The sequence below is a fragment of the Amblyomma mixtum genome, chromosome 2, assembly GCF_055824585.1.
Source record: "Amblyomma mixtum isolate Tamu chromosome 2, ASM5582458v1, whole genome shotgun sequence".
NCBI lineage: Eukaryota > Metazoa > Arthropoda > Arachnida > Ixodida > Ixodidae > Amblyomma > Amblyomma mixtum.
The window spans coordinates 295,308,554-295,335,679 of NC_143013.1; the positions used below are offsets into that span (position 1 = coordinate 295,308,554).

Consider the following 27,126-nt stretch of genomic DNA (forward strand, 5'->3'; position numbering starts at 1 on the left):
AATGAGCAGCTTATGCAGCGTATGCTGCATTGCATGTACAGCTAGAGATCATGTGTTCTAACAGCACAGATGTGAATGATTTTTGTTTGCTTTTGACGGTTTTGATTTGTTTTGATAAAATGGACTCTCTTGGCACAAGGCTTCTACATACAACATTGACCTTAGTAATTTTTTTAAGTGCAATAGCATTAGGGGGGCCATGGAGGTCGAAACTCTGTATCGGCGTCTGTGTGAAGCCTTCACCTGCCAGGTGGTGTTTAGGGGGATTTGCCTTTCCATCTGCCACCTGTCAACCGTTCCCCTGTCCCTCTTTCCTCAGAGTCTCTTCTTGTAGAGGAGAGGAGGGACATTCGACGAAGACTGACTCAGTTACATAGTCTGAATTGGAATAGAATTAGAACTGGAGCACATCGTTGAGCGAAAGAAGGTTCCTGTCTCATTTCCTTCGCATCAGTCACATTGATTTCCCCTAAATTTCTCTCTTCCAGATTTTGGTCGTTTACGGTAATGGCTCTTTTTCATGTAGGCTTCGGGCAGCATCCAGATTCCAAAAGAACATCACCGCTTCATCCTTGGCAAAAATGGCAAGAAGTTGGCCGAATTGGAACAGAACACCGCCACCAAGATCACGGTTCCACGGACGGATGACCCATCCGATTTTATCACTATCAGTGGCACCAAGGAGGCCATCGACCGGGCACGCGATCATATTCAGAAGATCTCCGAGGAAAAGGTACATTTTTGTCGTGTCACTGCAGTTTCTGTAATTTTGCAAATGGTCTGCATTTTTGCTGTGCTTGCTCCTTCTGTGTTGCTGAGAGATGAATCTTTCAGATGAGCACAGTTAAATGGTCTCTGATGACACATTGGAAGTTGACCTGGTGCGGTTATGTTCCACTGGCAAAATGGCTGTCACTTGAAACTGAGCTCTTGCCAGCTAGGAAGGACCAAGTAACGACACACAGATATTGTCACTACAGGCTTTTTCTATTGCCCATAATCTCTTTTTGGAGCACTTCACATAACCCAGTACAGTGTCGCCATGTTTCACAGGATGTTTGTGTCTATTGCCACATAGTTTGTAGGTTGAAAGGTATGTAAAGTGGGAGCGAAAGTGTCCCTGGAACAGTTCAGTGTAGCATTTGCTTGGTCATTGTTTGCATTAGCGAAGCATCAAATTGGGTTACGGTGGTGCAATGGATAATGTAGTGATGGGCAGAAACTTCATTTTGCAGTTTACAATTTACTTGAATTGTAATGGCAGTGAGGATTCCCCTCAGGTACTAGTGCAACTGGCTCTTCCTGATGGCCTGCTGCAGTGGCTCAGTGGTTACGGCGCTCGGCTGCTGGCCCGAAAGACGCGGGTTCGATCCCGGCCGCGGCGGCCGAATTTTGATGGAGGCGAAATTCCGGAGGCCTGTGTACTGTGCGATGTCAGTGCATGTTAAAGAACCCCAGGTAGTCGAAATTTCCGGAGCCCTTCACTGCGGTGTCCCTCATAGCCTGAGTCGCTTTCGGACGTTAAACCCCAATAAACCAAACCAAACCAATCTTCCTGATGGGGGGGCTTTTCTTTTCTCTGACCCTGCAGTCCAAACACGGTGTGGAAAAGTTGAGGATCCCGCGCATGTACCACCCATTCGTGGCCGGACCGAATGGGAACACCGTGAAGGCTCTCGAGCGGGACACCAACACTCGCATCCGGCTTGACAGGGAAGACGACGAGATTACCATCACGGGCGACAAGGAGAATGTGGCCAAGGCCCGAGACGAGATAACGGCCATCTACGAAGACCGCAAGCAGCACTGCCAAAGTGTCGGCGTTGAAGTGAAGAAGTCTCAGCACAAGTACGTTCACGGCTACAGGGGCCAGACGCTGCAGGAGCTGTTTGAGCAGACAGGTGTCTGGGTGGAGGTTCCTCCCATGGAGAGCGACGTGGAGACCATTGTCCTGCGGGGCAACCCTCAGGACCTGGGCCACGCCCTCTCGTTGGTCTATGAGAAGGCCAACAGTGTGCGGACGGTGGAGATCCCGGCCAAGAGCTGGATGCACAAGTACATAATCGGCAAGAAGGGCGAGAACATTAAACGCATCACGGCCGACTACCACAAGACACACGTGGACTTCTGTGAGGACGAAAATGTGATACGCGTCGAGGGCCCCAACGAAGAGCTCGAGGCTGTCAAGACTGCTTTGGAGGAGAAGGTGAAGGAGATCCAGACTACGATGGACTCGGTGGAGATCAAGGTTGACCCGCTGTACCACAGGCACATCATCGGAAAGTCTGGCTCCAATGGTGAGCTTCTGATTGTGGTTGAAAAGAATGCAGTATAAATTGAGATGAGGACAGAGCAGCATGCAAGTCTAAACAAGGGCTAAATTTCCTACTGACTGCTTATTTGCAGTTGCTTGTAATAGTAAATAGCATGTCTCCTTTGATTTGCTTTTGTAGGCACTGAAGCTTACTGACAAAAAGAAAAAAAATGCTTGGGTGTCTGTAATCCAGCCATTGGAAACGTGAACTACAGACTAATGAACAAAATCTTTACACTTCTGTTAGGTGACTGCTCATTATATCGGAAAGCATGGTATAAAAGTCAACTCTGTGAAAGGTTGGAAAAAACAAGTGTTCAGTACAAGCATTGCTTGCATCGGACAACGCAGGGCTGTTACCTCTTTCAGTGACAGCTTTAGTGGGCGTGCAGGGACTCGAGCGGTTTGAGTTTAGGTCAGTACATCAGGAAATCGAATAATGGTCTGGAGATCATACCCACGCTTTGCTCCATCGTGCAGTGTTACATAATCCCATGGCGGCTTGCTCCCTCCCATCACAAATCTCACTAGCTTCAGTGCTACCCCGCCAGTTTATTTCTCAGTGCACTCATTAAATACATGGGCTGTTGGTGTGAATGAGTTTCTGCTACAATTGCATCCAGCACTTGTGTGCAGCCTTTGTCAAAGCTGGAGAGCCTGAGGGGTTTTCTTCTAAGCTTTGTAGGGGAGTCCTTGGGGCACCCCCGGAAGTCCCAAGCTCTGGAATAGAGAGGATGGAAGTTCGTTCCATGTTGAGAGTTCGAGTGCTGATTATGCATTAAAGGAGTGGAGGCACGGAATTTTTCGGAGTGTGTTTATGCTCTGGGACAATGCATGTGACATTCGTAAACATGGATCTCTGCGGGGACTTAATCAGTGCTCAATAAATTTCTAACTGAATTTTCTTTCCTCTGTAGTTTCAGTTTTGGCTTCAGTTGCCACACGATAGTTGCAACGCCACAAGTGAGTACGAGATCACCTGAGGCATACAAAAGCTACAATGTAATAGCTGCGTCGTAACTAAATCATTCTACTGGCCAAAGCACTGTTATAATCTAGTTTTTTTATACTTCATGTGATCTGGTGCTCACTTGTGGTGTTGCAGCCGTCTGTCAACTGTGCAAACTGAAATCGAAACTACATGGAAAAATAAATTCAAATATAAGTTAGGTACTGAGCATAGGCAAATTTGACTGGGTGATTCATATAAATAAAGCCTTGCGCATCATTCAAAAGCAAAATTGCACTACAAAACATCTGTTTTTTTCTACACCTTTCATGCTACAGCATGGCCAAGTATCATTTTTGGTAAAGGATATGCCTGGAAACATCGTTTCCTCTGTGCCCTTGCAGTGAACCGCCTGAAGCAGGACTTGGGCGTGACTGTGCACGTGCCGGCTGACGAGGAGCGGTCTCCGGTCGTGAGGCTGGAAGGTCCACCGGAGGGAGTGGCACAGGCGAAGGCAGAGTTGCTTGAGATGGCCCACAAGCTGCAGAATGAGGTGACGCGCGAGCTGTGTGTGGAGCAGCGCTTCCACCGGACGCTCATCGGAGCCAAGGGAGAAGCGATACAGGACGTCCGCAGGCGCTTCAACCAGGTGGGGAATCGAGACGGGGTGTTATTTACGTAGTGTGAAGTTAAAATTGGCATAGTGGGCATTTTTCATTGGAGTTCTGGCGGCAGTGTTGAGATTGTATCTGTATTGAGTGAGCAGGTTTTAAATTTTTATATTGGGAAAATTTGAGCTATACCTTGGACCAAAGACAAGTGCAAGTGATTGATGCAAACTAGGACACATTGCTTTGCTGTTCTGTATTTGTGCATCTTAGCAGTAAGCATGATTTATGCGTTGATGTGGAGGTAATGCTTATTGGGCATTGAGAAGTTGACGGATCTGAATTTCTTTTGGGCTGTAGTGCACAGTGAGTTGTAACCCGCAAGTGCTGAAGTTTATTGAAAGGAGTGGCATACATTGCTTTCCGTCATGGTTTGCAGCAGCCTCCTATGAATACCAGTACCAAGAAATGTTTCTTTTTCCGTCTCACCCTGTGCGGGCAGGTAAATGTGACGTTTCCGGAGCCTGGATCGCGCAGCGACAAGGTCTTGATCCGAGGTCCGAGGGAAGATGTGGAGGCATGCTACCGGCACTTGAGCCAGATCTGCCAGGAGCTGCAGGCCTCCAGCCACCGTGTGGACCTTGTGCTCTTCAAGCAGTTCCTCAAGCACCTTCAGGTATGAGTGCACCACAAGAGAACCTGATCGAACCCTGTTTATAATGAGGTGTCTGGTGGTACTAGATGATTTAAAACTCCCAATGTTTCTCGGAAGGCCCCAAAAAACCTGCGTGTCATGCCTTACTATAATGGTCTCATTTGTGGTGAATATAGTACAATTGATAGCGTTAATTTTGCTCTATGATGGTAATCGTTGATGTTCGGGATCTTGACTTTCCCTGATCATTTGATGATCCATTGCAGGCACAAACTCGACTAAGTCTTCGGATGTTATCTACGTTTTATTGTAATACAGTCAAACCTCATAACGGAGCCAGATTTTAAGCAAAAAATTTGTAAATTCCGATATTCATTACCGCAAACAATCCGCAAATGAACCCAAGCAAACGCCACTAAAGGTGGACAACAAGAAATTGCAAAAACATGACATGCACTTTTTGAATTTAAAGCATGGTATAACCGTGTGAAACCTTATTGAGAGAGAAAATAAACGCACACAAACAGTGATGCTGCTTGCATGCAGAATCCGATTTATTTGAAAAAATGATGTAACATTTGTGTGGGGGCGCTTGAGGGTTTCAATGGGGCAAACTTCTTTTTTGCGCAAAGGCCTAAGCGCCGGCGGCAAGCGAAGTGTTTTGCTTTTATTGCCTGCCTCATCTCTCGGTTCTGCATCCACTGAAAATTTTGCTCATTGCCCTGAAGTGCATGCGCAATAATCTAATCGAACACTGCTGCACGCGCTTCTTGGCTTCCGGTTTACAGTCACCGACCGATTTTTCAGACTTGAAGGGACCTGGAAAATGGTCCAAATAATCGAACAGTCTGAAAAATCTGTGAACTTCAAAGAATAATCTTTCTGCGAAAAACCAGCTTAAAAAATCGCTAACGTCGCCTCTGTTTCTTGCGTTCCGCTTGCAAGCAGTAATATTAGACTGCATCTGAGCCGCAGTCATACTTTCGTCATGTCCGCATCACCTCACGTCACTAAACCAGACATAAATTATTGTGGGCAGAAAAAGAAATAAAAATAATAATGCCCAGCCTGCACCACATGGAGCACAACGGGCTGCAATACCAGCCAGTGCGACACGGCCACCGGTTGTGCCACAAACGAATGCATGCGCCGCACGAAGCAAGTCGGTTTCAAATGTGCATGAAAAAAAAAGTTTGGGTTACACGAAGGCAAGTTGCACTTTAGTGTTTTCATGGGCATCCTTTAGGCCGGCTTCTCTGCTATTCCTCGTCTCCCTAGTGCTTGTCACTGTGGTCCTCATAGTGATCCTCATGCTCCTCATAATGATCCTCATGGTACTTGTCACTGTAATCTTCATAGTGATCCTCATTGTTGGTGATTGGCTGCCGCTTGTGTTGCAGGGCAAGGGTCGGCCGTTGGTGCGGCGCATCCAGCAGGAAACCGAGGCCCGCATCGACCTGCCCACAGAGTCGAGCAACTCGGACGTGGTCATGATCACGGGCAAGAAGGAGTGCGTGGCCGCTGCCAAGGAGAAGCTGCTGGAGGCCCAGCGGGAGCAGGCGGACGTGGTGGAGGTGCACCTCATGATCCCCTGCCACCTGCACAATGCCATCATCGGGGCCAAGGGGCGCCTCATCCACTCCATCATGGAGGACTGCGGCCGCGTCCAGATCACCTTCCCCCAGCCCGAGTCCAAGAGCGACCGGGTCACCCTGAGCGGACCCAAGGACGACGTTGACCGGGCCAAGAAGCAGCTGCTGAACCTCTCCAACGAGAAGGTGTGTTGTGTGCACGCTATGAGGGGGGGGGGGGACGCTTGTCCCATGCCATGTTCAGGCCTGTTGCTGCTTTCATAGGCGTGCATCTCAGCCAGTATAATGCTGTAGTTCTAGGACTGCTCATGCTGCTTTTAAGGGACAAACTTTAGGATTCATCAGTCTGCTGTAGTAGTGTATATGTGTGGGAATGGTTGTAATTGTACAAGCAGTAGTGGTATGCATTCACCTAACGAAGTTTTCGAATTGGTCACTTTGAGAGGGTTTAGTCTGTTTTTATTCTTAGCTTAATTTGACCAGTTATTATTTTAAGCCTTGAATGTTTTCAATTACAGGGAATGGCTGACGAGTTGTGTGGTTTGTGAGGTTTGGCAGACAGACATGTTTTGTTTGAGTTGATGCATGCATACAAAAATTGCTACCACTGCCAAAAAATAATGCCAGAGGAGTGTGAAAGAGTTTTAGATGATCGATCCAGTGAAAGGGTTTTCTCTCTAAAATTGTGCCTCACTAATAGCATATGTTGTTGTGGAGGGTACGCTTAAGGGGGGACATGGCTCTTAAAGCTGTTTTTATTATTATCTGGCCAAATTTGATAAAATTTACCTGTGTTATTCAGTTTCTTCCACTGATTTCAAATATCTAATTTGTTTTTCAATAGGCCAATTAGTTACGAAGATAAATGAAATTAATGGTTCATAATTTGCAGAAACAATGAAAAAATAACCACACTACAGAAATTGATATTAACACATGGCTAGGTACTAGAAAGCATAAGGAATACAATGTTAGGAGTACTTTTTTGATGCAACAAATATTCGCGATGCTAGAGCAATCCAAAGTTCACTGTTCAAAACGTGGGCACCCTATTGTCTGATATAGAGCAGAACTGCTAAATTTTAAAACCCAAATTCGAAAATCTGCTCCTAACATTGTGTGCTCTGCACTCTTAGCTACATTCCACAACAAAAATTATGGTTCTACCTGCCTTGAAGGCCGAGATATCGTGTCCACAAATTTGAAAGAAGTCAAAAATAGGCATTTTGAGAAAATGATAAAAAAGAAATAAATTCACTTTTAACCAAAAATGCACAAAAAATAGTGCAATATTTTACATCCTGTGTGACTAAAAGCCACCAGGAATGTAGTCAGTCTGACTACAGCCCCCCAAATGGCGCTTTTTGAAGGCGTGCTGCATGTCCAAAGTGGTCTTGTGCTTCTTTGCAGATGCCACTGCTCGGCGGTGGTCTTTCTCCGCCATGCGCTTTGTGCTCAGTGCTCCAGGTTTGAGGTGCAGCTCTTTCAATATTGCTGTGGACGTCCTCTCATAGCCAGCATTGAATCGCATCACAGCCTCAGCCACTGCAGCTTGTACAGTGAAGAGCGAGGCATGCTGTTCCTTCGGAGCCAGTGCCCATATCAGGGAGTGAAGGGATTCATTGCTGTTCTGAGTACTGCCCCTTTGGCACCGCTCAAGAAGTTTCTCGTCAGAAAGGCGCTCATAAATGGGCAGCAGGGCCTCACAGACGTATGGAGGCAGATTGTAACGGTGCTTAGGAGCTGCCTCGCCCTTAGCGCTTGCTGCATTCTGGCGGCACCATGAGCCTGGTCCTGGTGGGCAATGGCTGTGGTCTGACACCAGGTCATTTGATGTCGTGTGGTGTGAGGTGCAAGCCACTCACCGCCTAGAACAGCCAAACTCATAAGTGGCCTGGCAACCCTGACTGTCTCCGCGCGTTCCCTCTCGAAGTGCCGAGTCGGGGAGAGAGCCTTCAGCCGCGAGCGGAGACGCTGCCGTCTGTATTTGAAGCCTTTCGTTTGTAACTGTTCGACGGTAGAATAAATACATCCGTGCTCACATATGGCGCAGTCGACGTCCCGAACCTCGGTGTAGCCCGCCCATTCGAAGCCGCAAGCCACTTCACCGAAAGCCAGAGTCAACGTGTGTCGAGCACCAGCAGCCAAAGCCCAACGCCCGTCTCACCGCCGCCGCCGCCGCCATGCCGCTCATAAACTGGGAGGAAGCCACCGCCTCGGACCTCGCTGGTTTTACAGTGGACTTCTTGCGAGATGAACTATCGCAACGCAATTTGGACAATACTGGTTCCAAGGACGAACTTATTTCTCGCATCCTTGCTGACACTGCCGCAAAACGAGTCCTGCTACCGGAAACAACTGGATCAGTCACCGAGACGCAGCCCGCTCCAACTCAAGGTGACCAGTTTTTCCAGCCTATGCCAGTGTTCAGCGCCGACCCCGTACAGAATATGCAGATTTTGACCGCCTACCTTCAAAATCAACTAGCTTTGTCACTGTCACAAGCCTCTACGAGAGCAGTGCACGTAACAACTTTGCCGGACTTGTCATCAACGCTTCCGACGTTCAGTGGCGACGGAGGGTTATCCGTAACCCGATGGATAGACGATCTCGAGCGCACCCAACAGCTTGCCTCTTGGGAACCCGCTACCCTGCTAGCCATCGCCCTCTCAAAACTTCGTGGCCCAGCCGCTGACTGGAAGGAAATCACTAGCCACCAGCTAAAAACTTGGTCAGAGTGGAAGGAAGCGCTTATAGCGCAGTTCGGCGAGCGACTGTCGCTTATACAGTGGCAGGAACTTGTCGGTGCGCGTGAGCAAAGCCCCGGTGAGAGCCTGGTTACCTATACTTTCGCCAAGCTCAAGATAATTGGAAGGTGCCCGCTTTCATTGACTGACAAAGAGCGCATCGAATATTTAATTCAGGGCATCCGTGATGAGCAAGTGGCTACAGCGATCGTCGTTCAACGCCCGAAGACTGTCCAGGATTTCGTCAGCATCGCTTCAGAAGTTGATCGTGCCATGGACCACTCTCGCATGACTAGACTGACAAAGCCATCCGCGCCAATTTCAAGTCGACAGCCGCGTCCTGTCACCTCCAGTGCTACAACCACGACCGAGAGCACTGCAGACATCCGCCAGCCTTCCCAACCTATAAATAGCACCTACCAGCAACCAAACCGTGCAAGGCTGCCGCCCTCAAGAATATCCAACCTGCCACCTGCTGACCAAGAACATCGGTACGAGGCAATCTCTTCCAAGTATGGTGCACCTGCCTACAGACGAGGGCAAGACCTAAGCGAAGCAGTATGTTATAGCTGCAAGGAAAAGGGCCATCTGGCTAGCCACTGCACTGAGAAAGGACAGCCCTCCCGAGACAAGACGCAAACAATCCCTAAAACGCCAACAGCTTGTGTTGGCCGCACTGAGGACCCTTTGCTTGGATCCATGCTCAGGTGTGCGGTTATCACTGCTCACGTCAAGGGCCTTGGAGAGATCAATGCCTTCCCAGACAGTGGTTCCAACGTCACTATCCTCGCTGCCAGCCTAGCTGAAAACCTCAGCATAGAGCCGTGGACAAAGCCACCCCTTCTCGTCGTAGGAGGAGCCTCCGTCGCGCCTCAGGGATCTGTCTTCTTGCAAATCAGCGTAGGCCCCCTCTCTGCAATTGTGGAAGCAGCAGTCCTTCAGAGAAATGCCCTTCCCCTTATTCTGGGAGAGGACTGGTTTTATGCTGCTCAAGCGGAACTTCATTTCAGACCACCACACCTTCCTGTTATCTGCCAGCCCTCTACAAACACTGTCGTGCTGTGCAAAGAGGAACTGTTACCGCGTATGTCCAATGCAGTGATACTTAAAACATCAACTTTGTCTCGCTTTGACCCACCGCATACCACCAGCGAACCCCTACAAGTGGATTTTGAACCAGACGAACACGAGCCCGTGTGGAGCAAGCTCAACAAGGCAGCCCAGTCTCAAACTCAGCCAGCAGACTACAAGAGCCCAGCCCAGCCAGCCTCATGCAGCGTATTTCCTTCTGAGCCATGTTCATCCACGCCCAACAGTTTCCCTGATATCGTCATCGGGACCCAACTCAAGCCCGAAGAACAGCCAGCAGTGAAGCAAATAGTGCACCGCCACTCACGTCTCTTCGCTACCAGTCCTGATGACATTGGCCTTTATGAAGGCATCGAGCACGAGATCAACTTACTGCCGGATGCAAAGCCTTATGGACGGCAACCATACCGCTACACAGCCAGTGATCGGAAGTTCCTCGAAACCCAAACAGCATCTCTTCTTCAAAATGACATCATCCGTTCTTCATCTAGACCTTGGGGATTTCCTGCCATTGTCGTGACGCAGAAAGACAAAAAGAGCCGCTTCATCCCGAACTTCTCGAAAGTTGCCGCACCTCTGCAAGCTGTCATCCGAAAGGCTGACTTCGAGTGGACAGTTGAGTGTCAACAAGCCTTTGAAGCCCTTCGTGCCGCACTTACAACAGCACCTATACTGGGACACTTCCACAATGAAACTGCTGTGCCTACAACCTCTACAAAAGATGCCTTGAAACATCTCCACTCAATGTTTTACAGGTTCGGTGCTCCTGACCATTGTTTGTGTGACCATGCCAAGTCATTTGAATCACACCTGTTCAAGAACTTCATGCATACGCATGGTGTGAACATACACTTCGCAGTAGCTTACAGGGCAGCTAGCAACGGACTGGTGGAACGTGCCAATGCCACACTTGTGACCGTCCTCCGAAAACTGTGCAACAATGATCAGTCACTGTGGGTCTCCAAACTCGATGAAGCAGCTTTCGCTGTCAATGTAACCCGCCACAGAAGTACAGGATTTTCGCCATTCGAGCTTCTGTTTGGATTTTTGCCGAAACTCCCATATCAGAAAGTCCGCACAACGCAAGCCGCCGACATTCGTGACAGGCTTATGAACTTGCCAGACCTTCGCAGCGAGGCTGCGAGCAACTCCCAGGAAGCTCAAAGGAACCGCAAGATAATCTACGACCGCACCCACCGCAGCGCCTCATTTGACGTCGGAGACTTTGTCTGGGTGCGAAGACAAGAGCCAGTACTTGGCGGAACTGAAAAGCTCGCGCCAAAGTTCAAGGGACTCTACCAGGTGACACGGAAAAGGACGCCCGTCACCTACGACGTTCGGCGCATAACGAACTCCGCCACATCCTCACCAGATACGCGTACAGTGCACATAAGTCAAATGAAACTGTACCACCCTCCGTACTTTGACCCAGTGCTAGTGGAGCCCACATGCGAAGCCGTGCAACCTATCCCGAGTCCTGATGAAGACAATGCCGAGCAAATGCCACCTATGACCAATGAGCCGGACCAGCCAACTGGTTCAGCAAGTCAGTGACCTCAGCGTCACCGTGCACCACCCAAGCGACTGCTTGACTACGACTTTGCCTTAGTAGACTAATGTTCCTGTCCAAGAGGACTTGGACTTGCAGGCGGGGTGGGATGTGAGGTGCAAGCCACTCACCGCCTAGAACAGCCAAACTCATAAGTGGCCTGGCAACCCTGACTGTCTCCGCGCGTTCCCTCTCGAAGTGCCGAGTCGGGGAGAGAGCCTTCAGCCGCGAGCGGAGACGCTGCCGTCTGTATTTGAAGCCTTTCGTTTGTAACTGTTCGACGGTAGAATAAATACATCCGTGCTCACAGTGGTGATAGGTGGCCATCACTGCTTCCTTCATTCCCTGCACATCACCCTTGTGAGTCTTCAGGGCCCAGCCATAGTACCGCGTTAGCTTTGAAACTAGGTCAGCAGTTAGTTTGCCTTTACCGCCAAGGCTCTCTAATCCAGGTCCTTTATGTTTTGTGATGAGGTTTCGCAAGCTTGTGCCCATCCGTTTCTGTACATGGTTGACACAGTCTTCTTTCTCCACCGAAATGTACCCATACACTTTGGCCTCCTGCAGCGCAAGGAAAGCACGGCTGTCACCATCTGAGAGTAGGGTGGTGTACCTCAGGTTATGTCGTTGTAGTGACCTCTCGAAAAGGATGAGGGCGGCTTCAACTTCCATTTCACCGGCTTTCTTAGTGGTGTTTTTCTGGCAGGCGTGGCTCTCCTTCCAAGCTTCGTAAGTCGGATCACCTTCCTTTGGCCCACGCTCACAACCAGCACAGAAGTTGCTGAGCACAACGAAATCGAGGACTAGCCCCGTGAAGAGCTCGATGACAGTGCCGACGCCAATGTGCGACGAGTGGCCGCGCGTCATCCAGGAACCATCGTATGACACAGCAATGTTTCCGGGATTCCCAAGCTTCAAGTCATCGTACAGCTCCCGAACCGATTGCGCGCACTGAGTCGTCTGCTTCTCGGCAGCAAGAGCCGCCGCGGGCGCCAACTTCGTCTTCACATACCTCTGCCATGTTTTGATGTGAAGGCCGCGGTGGGAGATGTTCATCGCGGCAAAAATGTCGTTTAGCGTCGTTTGCCGATTCCCGGTGGCTTGCATCGCGCGCGTAGCAAGAACGTTCACCACGAAAGGGTTGGTCTTCTGATTGCCGTTCACGCGGGGCGAGCTCCACGCCGACGAAACATCACCGCAGCAAGCACACCTGATAACGATCTTTATGGCAAGGCCATATTCTCGTTCGCCTCTGCCTACAGAGACGCTACCGCCGCACACGTTGCACTTTACGCACGACATCATCGCGTTCACGGAGATCAAGCTGACGATAACAAAGCCTGTCTCAATGTCGACTGGCGCGTCCGCATCGTCGTCAGCGCGAGTGAAAAAATCCCGCTTTCGCGTCGTTGCTGGCGTTGAAGCAAGAACTCGAAGTTTTTCTTGCGTTTCTGCCTCCCTCTGCACCAAATCCGCACGCTGCAACATTGCAGTGTCATGCCGAACGCGGCCGCTGCCCGCAACGCTTTGACTCGTCGACGAGCTAGCTAGGCCTTCTTCAGCACTGTCCGCGGCTTCGGCATCGCTTGCCGGTGGCGGCGGACTGTTCTCGATGTCTTCCGAAGGAATGGCACGCTTCTGGAAGTTATAAAGCGATCGCTTCTTTCTTCTGCCGAACTTGTGCCTCGTGGCGAACTTCACCGTTGGATCGGACATCGTTGCACACTTGTCACAAAGAACGAAGAGACGCGTCGTCGCGTCGCCTGCGGAGTGAAGCAGACGATGGGAGCCTCGCGCAGCCAATCACAGCGCGCTTTTTGGTCACGTGCGCTAGCTTGACGAATAGGGCCGCGCGTTGGGGCTTTTGTTTGTGCGCGGATTTCGACGTCACCAGTGAGCGGTCGGAGCCATTTGTGGCGGGAAATTCAAGAAGAAAAGCCGCTCTTTTCAACGAGACCAAGATGGCTGCGATCGCGAGCGTGGAAAAAGAGCGACGCGCCGCGACAAAAAGCGTTGTTTTTGCGTGGAATTCAGCTCACAGGGATGTTATAAATTGATCGTGCGCCTAAAATACTGCACCAATGGGCTGGAAACCTGGTCAATTTAAGGATTATTAGCTGTAGATTTCGAAAATGTAAATTTCAGAAAATCGATTTTTTCGCGATTTTTTCGTCTCAAAGAGCCGTGTCCCCCCTTAAGATCAGGTAGTCATAAGCTGAATTCAGCTAGGTGTTTGCATGGAAATTAGTTTAGCGACTTGCTGGGGCATTTTTGGTCATTTTGGCTGTGCCATCTCATGGGCCCTGGCCCCTCACATGGAGCTCCTACTTGGAAGACAACCTAATTAGAACGACCCAAGGCTAGCTGACATAGCTCCCACGATTCGTACGTTGAAACAGTGGCAGTGATGACAGCAGTCTGTGTAAAAATTCCGTTAACTGCAGCCAATCATTGCCGAAGACAACTGATTTTTTTATATATAGTATAGATAAGAGGACAAACCAGCATTCCTTCAAAATGACACTTGTCCTAAACTTGCTCTCTTGACACCTGCATAACTGCAGCTGTTTGGAAGTTTCTTGGAGTAATGGCGTAACTTGGAGTAACTACTTGGAGTAACTACTTGGTGATCTTGGAGAGAGCTTGTTAGTAAAATTATGTGACATGTTGGGAACTCCTCATTATGTTATGTGTCTGCAATGACATTTGTTATTTTTGGCAGAAAGCATGAAGAGTTTGATGTCTGTGCTCATCTGTTGTTCATTTGAGCAGTGCTGTGAATGACTACTTGCAAATAGCATATGAGCACATAGAAAGAACAAGAGCTGTTTTTTTTCTTTTACAGCAACTGTCCAGCTACACAGAGGAAGTGCGTGCCCAGCCAAAACACCATCGTTTCTTGATTGGCAAGAATGGCTCCAACATTCGCAAGGTAAGCCCAAACGGCTGCGCCGAAATGTGCTTAATTTTGCACTGTTTTATTTGTATACTTTCCGCATGAGGAGGACTTAAGAAGGGAATCTGGATAGATAGTGCACATGAATTATAAACAATGAAGTAATGTCAGCTAAGTGCTTTTGGGTGGCATTCTTTTAATGTGCGCTCCAAGAGTGCAGGAAAGCATTTCCAGTCATTACACTGTTCCAATGAAAAAAGCTGTACATGCAAGTTCAACATGGTGGCGTAAAACTTTAAAGCAAGGATTGAAATATGGAGGAGAGGCGATGGGCTCGTTTTTAAAAATGGGATTTCAGTAAATTTACTGGAATAAGAGATGGTGATGGCATTTATGGTGCAATAAGAGGCGGGGTAGATAAAAGAAATCTTCGCAGATGCAAAGCTGGTGTTGTTGTGGCAGTTTGGCATGATAAAGGAAGCAGCATGAACCCGAATAGAATTGAGGACTTGAGTCAAAGTTCTTTGACTAGGGTCCAGAATGGCATGTGTATACTGAAGTATTACATGAACCAAAGGTTTTTAAAAAGGCTTGTGCTTAGTCGGGTTCTGTGGAAAAGTTATGTCGCAAGTAACCAAGCATTTGATTAGCATTATTAGATGCTAATCGTATTGAATGCCAGTGATGAGAATACTAAGACATTTATATGAGTATATCGATGAGAGGCATGTGATGTTTGAGTGTTCTTGTAATTTTTGGCAAAGGAAGTATTCACCTTTATGTTAGCATCTAACCCCCGTATTCAAAAACCACACTTGCCCTTATCTTTAGCGCCCCTTCACTTTTCTGCTCCTTAACGCGTTTCAGAAACAGACCTTACCCTTAACGGTCCCCTTTAGCCCAACTTAAAATTCAGGTAAAGGGAGCCATTTAAGGTGCCAACCCAGGCACCTTAAACTGCTCCTTACCACAATTCAACATGGCGGCGTGCTACGATGACGACTTCAGTGATGCTGAATTCCAATGGCAGATCGAGACCGCTCCGTCGAATCGCATACGGAGCGCGTCGGAGCGCGTAGATTTGCCACCTCCCATTTTGCGATTGGAATGCCAGTGTTCCCTCGGGAGCGCGATGCCAGCGCCGCAGCGGCGAGCCGTGGAAACTAGGCGCGCCGCCGGAGCGGACGCCCTGCTAGCTTCGTGTTCGAGTGCGACAGGAGTTGCGCGAGGCGCGATCTCCGCGTTGACAGACGCCGTCTCGGCGAAACAAAAAGGATGTAGTACGAAGGCCGTAATGTAAAACCAAAACCAAAGCGTATGTACAGGATGGTCCACTCTCCGTGAACACGCGAGTATGCGGCCGCGGTCTTCGGAGAGCCAGTGAGTCTGTCCCTACCGTTCACGAAAGAAGTGGCGGACGACGCGCACGCAAGTTGCTCGCTGCTCGATTTTCCAGCCTTGCGACTGCGAGACGCAAGCCGCTGAACCAATCAGCGAGGCTGTCGAGCTTTCGGCAACGACGCCGCCCGCGGACACGCCGAGCGACGAACTGCCGAGCGACGAACTGCGCTGCCCCCCGGCAAACGTTTCTCCCTGGCTGCCGTAGTCGTCGCTAAGCCTAACTGTTTTTCATCGATGCCGCAGCTGAGGGCGCTTCGGAATTGGTCAGCGCTGTAGTAAAGGTGCTACTCGCGTCACCGTTTTACTGTGTTCCTCGTCTCATAATAAAATAAAGACATGATCGATTTCTGCGACGCCTCCAACAGTGGAGCTAGCAGACAGCAGGCCAGCCGCACTGGGCATCAGGAAGAAATTTGCTTGTATCGCAGTTATCACTTCTACCAGCAACTCGGTATTGGCCAACGATCCTCAAAAATGATTCATTTTTTAAATTCCTCTACTAAGGGCTTGTTATGAACGCGAACAAAGAATATTAGCGCATTTTTCTGACGCCGGCGGCAGGCATACAGGCCGGCACACTCGCAGTCCGTTTCAGACGAATCTTCACTGCTGGACTCTGAGCTTTCAGTGCCCGAGTCAGAACTGTCACTTCCATGAAGCAAAATTAGTGCCGCACGGCTTGAAGCAAGATCATTGCCGTCCACTGTTGACTGGAAAGTGCGCGGCTGTCCCGGCTCGCCCGGCTCACCACGTAGCGACGACAGGAACGAAGCGGCTGCTGCCGGTCGCAACAGGAAGCAGACGCGGCGGAAAAGAAAACGACACGCGAGGTTCCGGTCAAATCCGCCGATTTCGGCGGATCAAGTATCGCTGCTCCACGGAGCGATCAGGGATTTACGCCTGATCCCGATCTGCCACTGGAACATACAACTCGCGCTCCCATTTTACCATTGGAATGCGACTGATCCAAACCGAGCAGAAAAACTTGATCCCGATCTTCCATTGGAATTCAACATGAGTTCGTCGATTTTGTTCGCCGCGCGGAAGATGTCATCGATGACGAAGCGTACAGTTTTGCGCACCCGTTGCGGCGGAACCTTAGGGATCGCCAGAATCCCATGGAAGTGTACAACAACCAGGAATTCCTCGCAAGGTACCGCTTTTCCAAGGCTGCTGTGGTCAAGGTTCTGTCCATGTTGCCGCTGCGCCAGAACACAGACGGACGAGGTTGCCCTGTGCCGCCGCTGTTGCAACTGCTCGTGACGCTGCGTTTTTACGGAGCGGGGACCTTTCAAGTGGTCTCCGGAGACCTTGTAAACGTGTCCCAGCCGACAGTTTCCCGGATTGTAACTCGATTGTCGAACATGATTGTCGAACCGACGTCGAGAAGCAAACACTCGCAAAAGAGGCGGGCGACGTGAAATCAACAAGCACATTATTGTGACTGCTACACTACAGGGTGGCCTGCAAAAGAAGAAAAAATGTCAAAATTGGAAAATTGTTTGCCTAAAATCTCTGATGCTTACTTGCAAGCGTGCTAGGAGAAATTTTTATTCACTTTTTGTCGTAGGAATAAATTATACGTGTATCTCCAGATGATTCCAACATAAAAACGCGAGTAGCCTCGCTCCCATATCACCAACATTTTCGGATAGGAGCCCCTTTTCGTAAGGCGCCCTTAAAATCGCGTAAGGTTGGTTTTTGAGGCTGACTTCAGCCTTATCTTACGTTTCAACTTAGGCCGTCCTTGCCGAAGGCCCACTTAACGCTTTAAGGAAAGGAACATTTGTGAATACGGGGGTTAGTGCTGTAAATGGGGTTACTTGCCTTTATTTATACTCTGCCATTTTTATCTTTGTTTTTATTTTTATCACTGAGGCTAGGCTGAGCAGAAGCAAAATATTTTCACAAATGTAACATAGTTCTGTTACTATCGCACTGTTGCCTGCTTGGTAGGAAGAAGTGTGTGTGGTATTTTGAGCGGGACTAGAAAACAAACATAAGCACTTGGGAAGTTTGTGTCGGGCATGGGCTCATTGCAGCTATGACTACAGTTGAGTGCAATATCTGTGAAATGTGTGCAGGTGAGGGAGAAGACGGGTGCACGAATCATCTTTCCAACGGAGCGTGATGAGAACCAGGACACCATCGTCATTGTTGGCAAGAAGGAAGCTGTGCTCGATGCAAAGAAGCAGCTGGAGGAGATGATTGAGAGCCTGGTCAGTGTGTGGTTTTTACCGTGCTTTGAAAACTATGAAGTCCAAATTGCGAGGCTTCTGGTGTAATGGTACAGAGGGAGCTCAAGCAGGTCATGTGCAGGTGGCAAAACATTGCAAACATTTAAATGAGGTTTCTAGTGAAGATATCACTGATTTGATTGTCAGTTGTTCAGCTGCTAACAAGTATGCATAGATCGTTACGATCACTCCTTTAAGAAACTTATTTGAGGTAATTTTTTTGTTAATTTTTGTTAATTTTTTGGTTTTTTCATGAACCATGAACTGAGGATCTCTAAACTTTGGCATTGTGCGTGTCATTTCTAACCAGCTCTTTCAAAGACACTGAAGAGGAAAGTAAAATGAAGTTAGCTGCTCGTGGTGCATGTTCTGCTGGACCATGGTACAAGGCAGAGTGGTATTGAGGGAGATTTTCTTTTATTGGCAGTAAATTGTCACTTTACATTACAAAAAAAAGACTGCAAATCATTGCTGTATCCAGTGAAAAAGGCAACAGCTGGTAGCCTGTGACTAAAACCTCTTTGGACCTTATTGCCTTGCCACCTGTTCTGTGGCAGAGTCTTGAATAAACATGCATGCTGCAGCAAAGATTTTAGGGATACAAGGGCCCTATTTAGTGCTCAAGGTGAAGGGCGAGATGCAGTAACTCTGAAATAAAGAGCAGCTAGATGTTAAAGCTTAGCTAGTGAAAACGGAAAGTGGGTGTGCACTTGTGGAAACATCTCGTCTCCCTCTCTTCCGAAAACAGGAGAAGGTGGTGGAAGAGGAGATGCGCATTGACCCGAAGTACCACCGCCACTTTGTGGCCCGGCGTGGCGAGGAGCTGCAGCACATCGCCAACGAGTTTGGCGGGGTGCAGGTGAGCTTCCCGCGCAGCGGCGACCACAGTGACGTGGTCACCCTCAAGGGGGCCAAGGAGTGCGTCGAGGGCGCCCGCAAGCGCATTCTGGAGATCGTCCAGGACCTGGAGGCACGCGTCACCATCGAGTGCGTCATCCCGCAGCAGCACCACCGCACCATCATGGGCGCCAAGGGCCACAAGGTCAGTTTTGGGAGTCCCAACAGTTGAATGCCCTCTTCCTCACTCTTGGTTTTTGCTCTGTTGCTAGAAATAATGACACGATATGGGCGGAGGCAGTGTCTGTTCATTCTCCCAGGAAGGCACTATCTGGATGGGCTAGTCTGTGCCACCAGCTCAGAGCTTGAGCTAAGCTTGGATGCACTTTGTTGGTGGCATGAGACTAACACTGTTACCGTAGCGTTATTGTAATTTGTATGGAGGTGTATTTGTTTTCGAGGCTTACGTTATTGAAGAAGGTATTCTAAAAATTTTGCCAGAACTGTTTAAGTAAGATATTGCATTGATAATTTGTCTACAAAATGCGGGGTTGTGCAGAGTGTATCATCCGGGGGAAGTGCATGATTGAAGACCACAGAGATTTTGAATAATGTGATTCAAAGCACTTGCTTCCAACAAAGCTCGGTCAGGTCTCGTTAGCCTGCACACACATTAGCGTACCCACAAATGTTGCCAAACGAACTATACAATCGGATTTTCGCTAAATTATTAACATACTTATGGGGAAATCGTATCATTTGGTAACGCAGTAACCAGAAAACAAAACAAAAAAGTCAATTTTATTTCTCATGATATTCAGTTAATGAACCAGGCAATCAGGCAGACCAGGAATGTATCATTGAAGTCCTGCTGTAATAGTATTTGTTGTACCTTTTTGATCGTGTGTTGGCTGGGAAAAAAAAAAGTCCTCGGGTGTTGTCAGTGAGCTGGCAACTTTATGAATGAAAATTTAGCATGTTACACGGTGCTTGCTTATAAAGTCGTGCCGTGCTCCCAGTGCGAACCGCTGGTACAGCAGTGTGGCTCGTGCTTGCTTATGTATGCCCAATGAGGAGTGCAATGATTTCGAACATCGCTTGTACATTCTTCTTCCCTGCAGGTTCAGCGCATCAGCCAGGAGTTCAATGTGCACATCAAGTTCCCCGAGCGTGACTTCCGCGAGCGGGGGGAGACCCTGGAGAACGGGGATGTGGCGGTGAACGGGGATGCGGCCGAAGAAGAGCCGGGCAAGGTGCGCAAGGAGGACCTGATCCACATCACGGGCAAGCAGGAGGACTGCGAGAAGGCACGCGAAGCCCTGCTCGCACTGGTGCCCGTCACCCAGGAGGTAGGCGCACTGGGCTGCAGTTCCCAGCCCCACTCACTCATGCTCATTCATTTACACTCATTCACTCACTCATCACTCACATGTGTGGGAGGTGCTGGGTTTCATCCTGTGCCGCCGGGTACCCGCTGGGTATATGCTTTCTCCTGGCCTGATGCTCAGCTTCTCTGCGGCGAAATGCTTGGAAAATGGGTCATTGACCCCACCTCTTGTAAACCTTACAGGGCCAAAGGGGACATCGAGGGAGGGAGGCAAAGCAATGTGTTTATGAAAGGAATACAGTTTAGCCTCAATACAGTAAAAGCTCGTTAATTCGACACTGACGGGACCGCGAAAATTGTTGAATTATCCGAATGTCGAATTATCGAATGAACAACAAAAAACAATGTTTGCGCGCAACAGGACGTCCCTTTATTTGGCAAAGAAATCTGTTATCGCCGTCTGCTTTTTCGAGCGAATTTGAGCGACTACGATAGCTCTAACAGCTGCCAGGTGCTCCGCGGCACCGTCAGGGATTTGTTCACAGAAGTCCTCCCGCACGGACAAGGCTTCTGCGGCTTCTTTCACCGTGCACTTCGTCGTTTGGGACAACTGCTCACAATCGTCACCTTCCGACGAATCGTCATTGTCAGCGCCTGTCACTTCAATTATTTCATCCTCGGTCAGCTGACAGGACACTAAGGCGAGGCGCGCAGGCACTGCGCGCTACCCACTCGAAAGCAGCGCGGGGAGGAGGTGAAGCGAGCGCGGCTTTCGGCCGCTTATCTTTTTCCGCATCGGCGGACGCGGTTGCTGCTGCGCGCGTCTTATCTTTCCTCTGATCTTTTAACTCTCTTCTATCTGCACGTGGCGGTGGTGGTGGCCCGGCTGAGCCAGTAGGCAGGCCCGTGCAATTTCCTTTCACCCTTCTCTCAGTCGCAACAAAACAGTAACAACAAGCAGCGCAGTAAACACGCTGACAGAGCGCGCAATTACCAAAAAAGGCGCCGTCTTATGGTTAAATAACCGCGACTGTAGCAGCAAGAACACGTGGAAACGACGACACACGCCAAAACGAGACTTGCTGTCGATAGGGTTAAGCGGACGACACCTACACGACTGCTGCGACACAACAAAGCACAAAAAAAAAGACTTCGGCCGCCGCTAACCTCGCTTCCCTCGCCCTCTCTCACGCTGCTGATGACGGTGACCATAGGGATGGCCTATCAGCCATACAGTAGCGCCGCTCGTGGCAGTGTTTTTTTCTTTTTGCTCTCGGCGCACTGGCTTGGTGGGCTGCGGAGTGAAGTCGAATTAACCGACGCACGGCAAAATTTGTTCGAATTAACGAGAGTTTCGCCCCATAGACTCCTATGTATAATTGTAGGGACCTCGCGTGCGCGTCGAATTATCCGATTTTCCGAATTAACGGGGGTCGAATTAACGAGCTTTCACTGTATTACGAAGTTTGTGAATTCCGCACTTCACTTCATTGAAATTCATCTTGTAGTATGTAAAAAATTCGCTGTGGCTTAGCGTGGTTAAGCCCGGCAATTGTAAAGCAATATCCGTACCTACGCCATGGTACAGCTGGTGGTGGTGCTTGTGGTTAGACTTGTGGTGATGCATCGGTTATACAATTCAATCCACTCCAATCCAATGTAATCTAATCTAATCCAGTCCAATCCAATGTAATCCAATCTAATGCAATCAAGGTCAAATGAAGGTCAATGGTGGTCACGGCCGCGGCACGGCAAAGGCGTGAAAGTGCAAGTAGTATTGCTTTCGCAATAAAAATCCTCCAAAACTTTATTTGGAGTGACAGTGGTTCGTTTCTTACGCACTTCCTTTGCCATCAATGGCATTACGCGTCATTCGTGTGACCATAAAAATTTCGCTGTGTCTTGCGAGCTTTGAGCTTGCAAACTGCCTCAGCAGGTATATCGTGTCGAGTACTGTTCGAGGTGAGGGGGACAGGGCACCCACCTTGGAAATTTGGTTTTTCTGTTGTCATCCTTGTATGAGGCCCCAAGCACATAGTCAACATGACCGAACACAGCGGCGCATTCCGCTGCCACTGCCTCATTGGAGGGAGATGGGGAACGAAGGAAACTGTGGCAGGCTACGCTGGTTCCTTCCCCCTTTTCTACATTCTCTTTCTACATTTTATCGAGTGAGAATGCCCCCACTGAATTTGTAGCTTTCGCACTGCAAGCAGAAGAGTTTTAGCCTATTGCGATCCACGGAGTGGTCTTTGGGCATGCTCAGATGGCCTCCAGCGCTTACCTGCTGCGGTAGTGGAACACGGATTGGCTTATGCGAAATCTGTCTCGTGCACCTTTGTGTGTCCACGCGCATCACCTGAGGAGGAAGAGAGGTTATGAGGTGTTAAGTGCAAAGCCTGGCTTGGATGGAGTGTTTTTCACTCATGAAAATGTGCCGCACGATACACATATGGCTGCGCCGCTGAACATGCACCATCGTGGACGCTCATGGTAGTGTAAGTTCACGTGTTTTCACATGCAAAAAAATACTCCAAGCGGGCTAGGCTTAAGACTGCCGTCACAGCTGACGGGCTTGCAGACAGCATGAAGCTTTCTAGTTCTTCTGTTTTGGGAGTCGATAAACATGATATATGTGGTGTGCTGTCTTTTGGTGCCGATATTAGGCAAGATAGCGAGAATAACAGGCTGGCCTGACAGACTTCATCAGTGCACGTGCCAGTCTCTCCTGCCCTACCCCGAATGGCGCAACAGATGGCGCACGTGCCACCGTGATCACTGTATTTTTGTCTGCCCATGCGCTTGGCATTTGCCAGCTGCGTGGTGCGCACTTGTATTTGTACTCTGGTGTGCCCTTTGGTACGCGTTCCACTTAGCTACCTGAGCCCGCGGTGCAATTTTTCCTTGGGTTCGTTTAGAGCGAGTGGTGAAATTTTGTTATGCTGCTAGTGTGGAAAATTTTACTTCGTTATAATGAAGCTGGAAATACATGGCGCTCTGTGGGCATAACACAAATAGCAGAGTGATTGTCGGTCATAATAAAGAGTGAAGGAAAGAACTCTTGCGTAAAAATTGCAACAAAGACGGGAGTGCATTTTTGGCTTAGCGGTTATGGTGCTCGGCTGCTGACCCAAAAGACGCGGGTTCGATCCCGGCCGCGGCGGCTAGAATTTCTTTGGAGGAGAAATTCTAGAGGCCCGTGTACTGTGCGATGTCAGTGCACGTTAAATAACCCCAGGTGGTCGAAATTTCCGGAGCCCTCCACTACGGCGTCTCTCATAGCCTTAGTCGCTTTGGGACGTTAAACCCCATAAACCAAACCAATTTCACAGTTGTGAGCACGAGCTAATCGTTGGGCTGTTTTATTCCTCCATATGTTTGTTAAAGGCATGACTGATGTGCACTTGAGTAGCTGCCTGTATTTGTCGTGTTGAGCTCACCATTTGCACTTTCCGTTTTTTTTTTCTCGACCCAGGTGGAGGTTCCATTCAAGCTGCACCGCTTCATCATTGGCCAGAAGGGTGCCGGGGTGCGGCGGCTCATGGAGGACCACGACGTGAACATCACGGTGCCCCCACAGGCCGACGAGAGTGACACCCTGGTCATCTCCGGCTTGGCCGATAACGTTGCCTCGGCGAAGGAGGCTCTGCTAGAGCGTGTTGCGCAGATCCTCGAGGAGGAAGAGGACAGGGTGAGCGCATTACCTATGCCTGTCAGTGGAAGCACGTGCACAAGGGCAAAGCCTAGCTGCAGCTTTGAATGCTTGCGGAAACTGCATTGTATGCTTGGATCAGAACTGCATCTGTAAGGCGCGTTTAGGCATCGCATTTGTTGCAGAGTACTTAGTGTTATCGAGCCAAGAGATCTTTGCCTTCGTGCAGTTTAAGGACATTTCCTTAGATCCTTGCACATGCTCTATCTTGTGTTAAGCGTTCATTCGGTGTTTTGTTTCGCCTGGGCTTTGCAGAAGCTACGAAGCTTCCACCTGGAGGTTGAGGTGGACCCCAAGTACCACCCCAAGATCATTGGCTGGCGAGGTGCTGTGGTTACAAAGATCCGCAAGGATCACAACGTCCAAGTGCAATTCCCCGAGAAGGGTGAAAATGTCATCACCATCATTGGATACGAGAAGAATGCCTGTGCTGCTCGTGATGAGATTCTGCGCATCGTCAAGGAGTGGGTGAGTGTGGGACGATGTGCACATTCTAACTCTTGTGCAACGTGCAGCTTCCAAGAAGAAGAGCGAACTAGCCTTGCGATAGCATTCCAATGCTGCAAATGTGCAAGCATTTTGCGCATGCTACAGTCAAAGCTCATTTATGCGGGCTTCAAGGGGCCAGGAAAATATTTCTAGAAAAGATACAAAGATACACCCGAATGGAGATACAAAGGAATACACTAAGCGCTCTGTGTTCCTTTGAGTCTTCGTCAGTGTGTTTTCCGCTGTTTTAGAAAACATAAAGCGCAGACTAGTCAGCAAATCTGTTTGGTGAAAGGCTGCATAATGGTTACCTGCTTTTGGGATGAGAACTGCATGGCAGTGACTTTTTCTCAGCTCTGTCAATGCCTTACTGCATGCACGTTGTTGGCAGTGTAGAAGCAGAGGTGTTCAGAAATGAAGAAGGCCCCTACAGCATCCTTCATGGTGTGACGTGGTAGTGTTGGAACCCCTTCACAAGCGGGAACATTGAGGCTTCACCCCACAAACTGTGAATGCAGCCTAACCTTGTTATAGTGAACAGGTAAAAAATTGTAAAATACTAGTTCGATATCGCTGAAATTTGTAGTATAAAAATTTCATGAGAAATGCACATAATAGAAGCGTGGTTTAGTCAGTGAAGGGGCGGCAGCTTAGACAATCCTTAGTAGAGAAATGGGGAGACCTTTTCCGGAGTGTTAGCATTGTTTTATAGACACATGCGGCGATGCTGGAGACTGTGAAAAACAGTGCTAAATAGGGTATCTTCCCTGCACAGCAACAGTGGCAGGCCAAGCGCCAGCGATAGTAGCTTCCCCACATTACAGCCACGTTGCGCAGAAAATGGTCTCTTAGAGCAAAAGCTGTCACAGTTTGCATCGCCTCCATGACAGCCAATGTTGAGTGCAGGATAGTTACTGCAAGACTACGACCGTGCCACTGTATCCCTGGCTCTAATGCGAGATAAAATTAGTAGTTTTAAAAAGAAAAGACCCAGTTACTATCTGGCCTCTCAGTGGACACCTCAACCCGTGAGGGAAGGGATGGAGGAAGTGGTGAAAGGAAGAAACTCCATAGTGGAGGGCTGCAGAATAATTTCGAGCATCTGAGATTGTTTAGCACGCCCTGACATTCCACAGCACACGGGCGTTTCGCTTCCATCGAAACTAAACGTGGCCTCCGCATGCGAGGTTGAACCTGGATCCTCAGGTTCAGCAGCCGAGGGCCCTAACCACTTGGCCACCATGGCAGGTGTGAGGTAGAAGTGCAAATGATTGCTGCACCACCACCAATCACTTGTGTAGCGTGGCGAAACATCCATTCTGTCATCCCAGTGGGCATCGCTTGGCCCTGGGGAGTTGATATATCCGTTTTATGGCCAATCGCACTCATTCTATTGAGTGAAAAGTGCAAGTGTTTATCAAAAATATTTAGGAAGACTGATTTAACCAAGAATTTGTGATATCCGTATATGATATATCGAAGTTTGACTGTAGCACTAGACGAGTGCACAGTTTTGGTACTTTCAAAAGATGGAAGAATTGCACGGACAGAAGCAAGGAAAATGTACATGTATAAAAAGGCAGAAAAGACCACTGGCGTGCCAGTCAGCAGCCAAAACAATACTTGGGACATTTATGCTCTGCCTCAGGGCGTGAGGCCACTTTTCTGGAAAAAAATTTGTTATAGCTGATAAAAATGGAGTTCGTTGTCTCTCTTAAGAAGGACATTGTTTTGTCATAATAAAAATGTTAAAACGATAAAAAATTCATTGTTTTTTATTTTTTAAAAATGTGCTAAATGCATCTCGCACCAGCAATCATAACTTTAATTTAGTTCGATCCCAGCCCCGGCGGTCGTATTTTGATGGAGGTGAAATTCTGGAGGCCTGTTTACTTTGCGATGTCAGTGCACGGTAAAGAACCCCAGGTGGTCGAAATTTCCGGAGCCCTTCACTACAGCACCCCTCATAGCCTGAGTCACTTTGGGACGTTAAACCCCCATAAACCAAACCTAATTTAGTTCATCGCAAGTGAAATTGCTTTTGCTTTTATGCACAAAAACGGGAGCTGTGCAATGAGCCAAAAAATTGATACCATCAATTATCATTGTATAATAGTAGAATGAGAAGAGTGTGTGCAAAAGCCTAGCGTAAACAGGATAGTGTTCATACTTTCATAACCCCAAGGGGGCAGGGGCCAAAACTCTGTGCAGCTATACAGGGTAGTAGCTTTTACCTGTTCTAGCAGGGACTGCTCATGTAAAGTAACTGCAAGCAACGGGATGAAACCTTGCTGATTGAGGTCTGTGAAACGCAATTGGCTTGAAGGACTGATATGCTAAAAATCGAATTGTGGCAAGGCCACCAAATAGTATATCGACTCGGTTTTTCTTGCTCGTGTGACCAGCAGTGGTTCACTTGTGTACAAATCATGTAACACGTGGAAGGGGGAGTAGGAAATGTGTTAAGGGGGGACGAGGGTCTTAAAACTAACTTTTTTATTTATGGCTAGAATCTCATGAAATTTTGCACACTGATGTATTTTTCTCTTCTGATTCCAAATATGTTATCATAATTGAGCTGGTGGTCTTAAATCTTAGTCTAGAATGTAATTAGGTAATTTCTTACGCAGCTTTAATGAACTTTCTCATTGCATTTTGTTGCTTTTATTTACATGAATTGATAGCCAGAGAGTTCCCATACCCGATGACATTCTTCGTTTTTCT

General features: G+C 48.7%; 2 protein-coding genes across 2 annotated transcripts in view; one reads left to right on the top strand and one right to left on the bottom strand.

The window, feature by feature from the left end:
* Dp1 (satellite-binding protein 1 Dp1) overlaps nucleotides 1–27,126 on the top strand; it is a 43,623-nt gene that overhangs the window by 12,320 nt on the left and 4,177 nt on the right. Inside the window, exons 4-14 of the mRNA XM_089574515.1 lie at nucleotides 527–733; nucleotides 1,592–2,297; nucleotides 3,668–3,912; nucleotides 4,374–4,547; nucleotides 5,927–6,304; nucleotides 14,349–14,435; nucleotides 17,885–18,019; nucleotides 18,786–19,079; nucleotides 19,996–20,223; nucleotides 23,677–23,892; nucleotides 24,169–24,381. Of these exons, the coding sequence (XP_089430641.1) occupies nucleotides 527–733; nucleotides 1,592–2,297; nucleotides 3,668–3,912; nucleotides 4,374–4,547; nucleotides 5,927–6,304; nucleotides 14,349–14,435; nucleotides 17,885–18,019; nucleotides 18,786–19,079; nucleotides 19,996–20,223; nucleotides 23,677–23,892; nucleotides 24,169–24,381 (2,883 nt within the window). The remainder of the gene's footprint in view (nucleotides 1–526; nucleotides 734–1,591; nucleotides 2,298–3,667; nucleotides 3,913–4,373; nucleotides 4,548–5,926; nucleotides 6,305–14,348; nucleotides 14,436–17,884; nucleotides 18,020–18,785; nucleotides 19,080–19,995; nucleotides 20,224–23,676; nucleotides 23,893–24,168; nucleotides 24,382–27,126) is intronic.
* Nucleotides 6,923–13,691, bottom strand: LOC149364562 (uncharacterized). The gene is made up of 2 exons (XM_089574514.1): nucleotides 11,812–13,691; nucleotides 6,923–7,978 (listed from the first exon to the last, which is right to left on the bottom strand). Exons 1-2 carry the CDS (start codon nucleotides 13,217–13,219, stop codon nucleotides 7,428–7,430), a joined length of 1,959 nt encoding a protein of 652 aa, XP_089430640.1. The 5' UTR covers nucleotides 13,220–13,691; the 3' UTR covers nucleotides 6,923–7,427.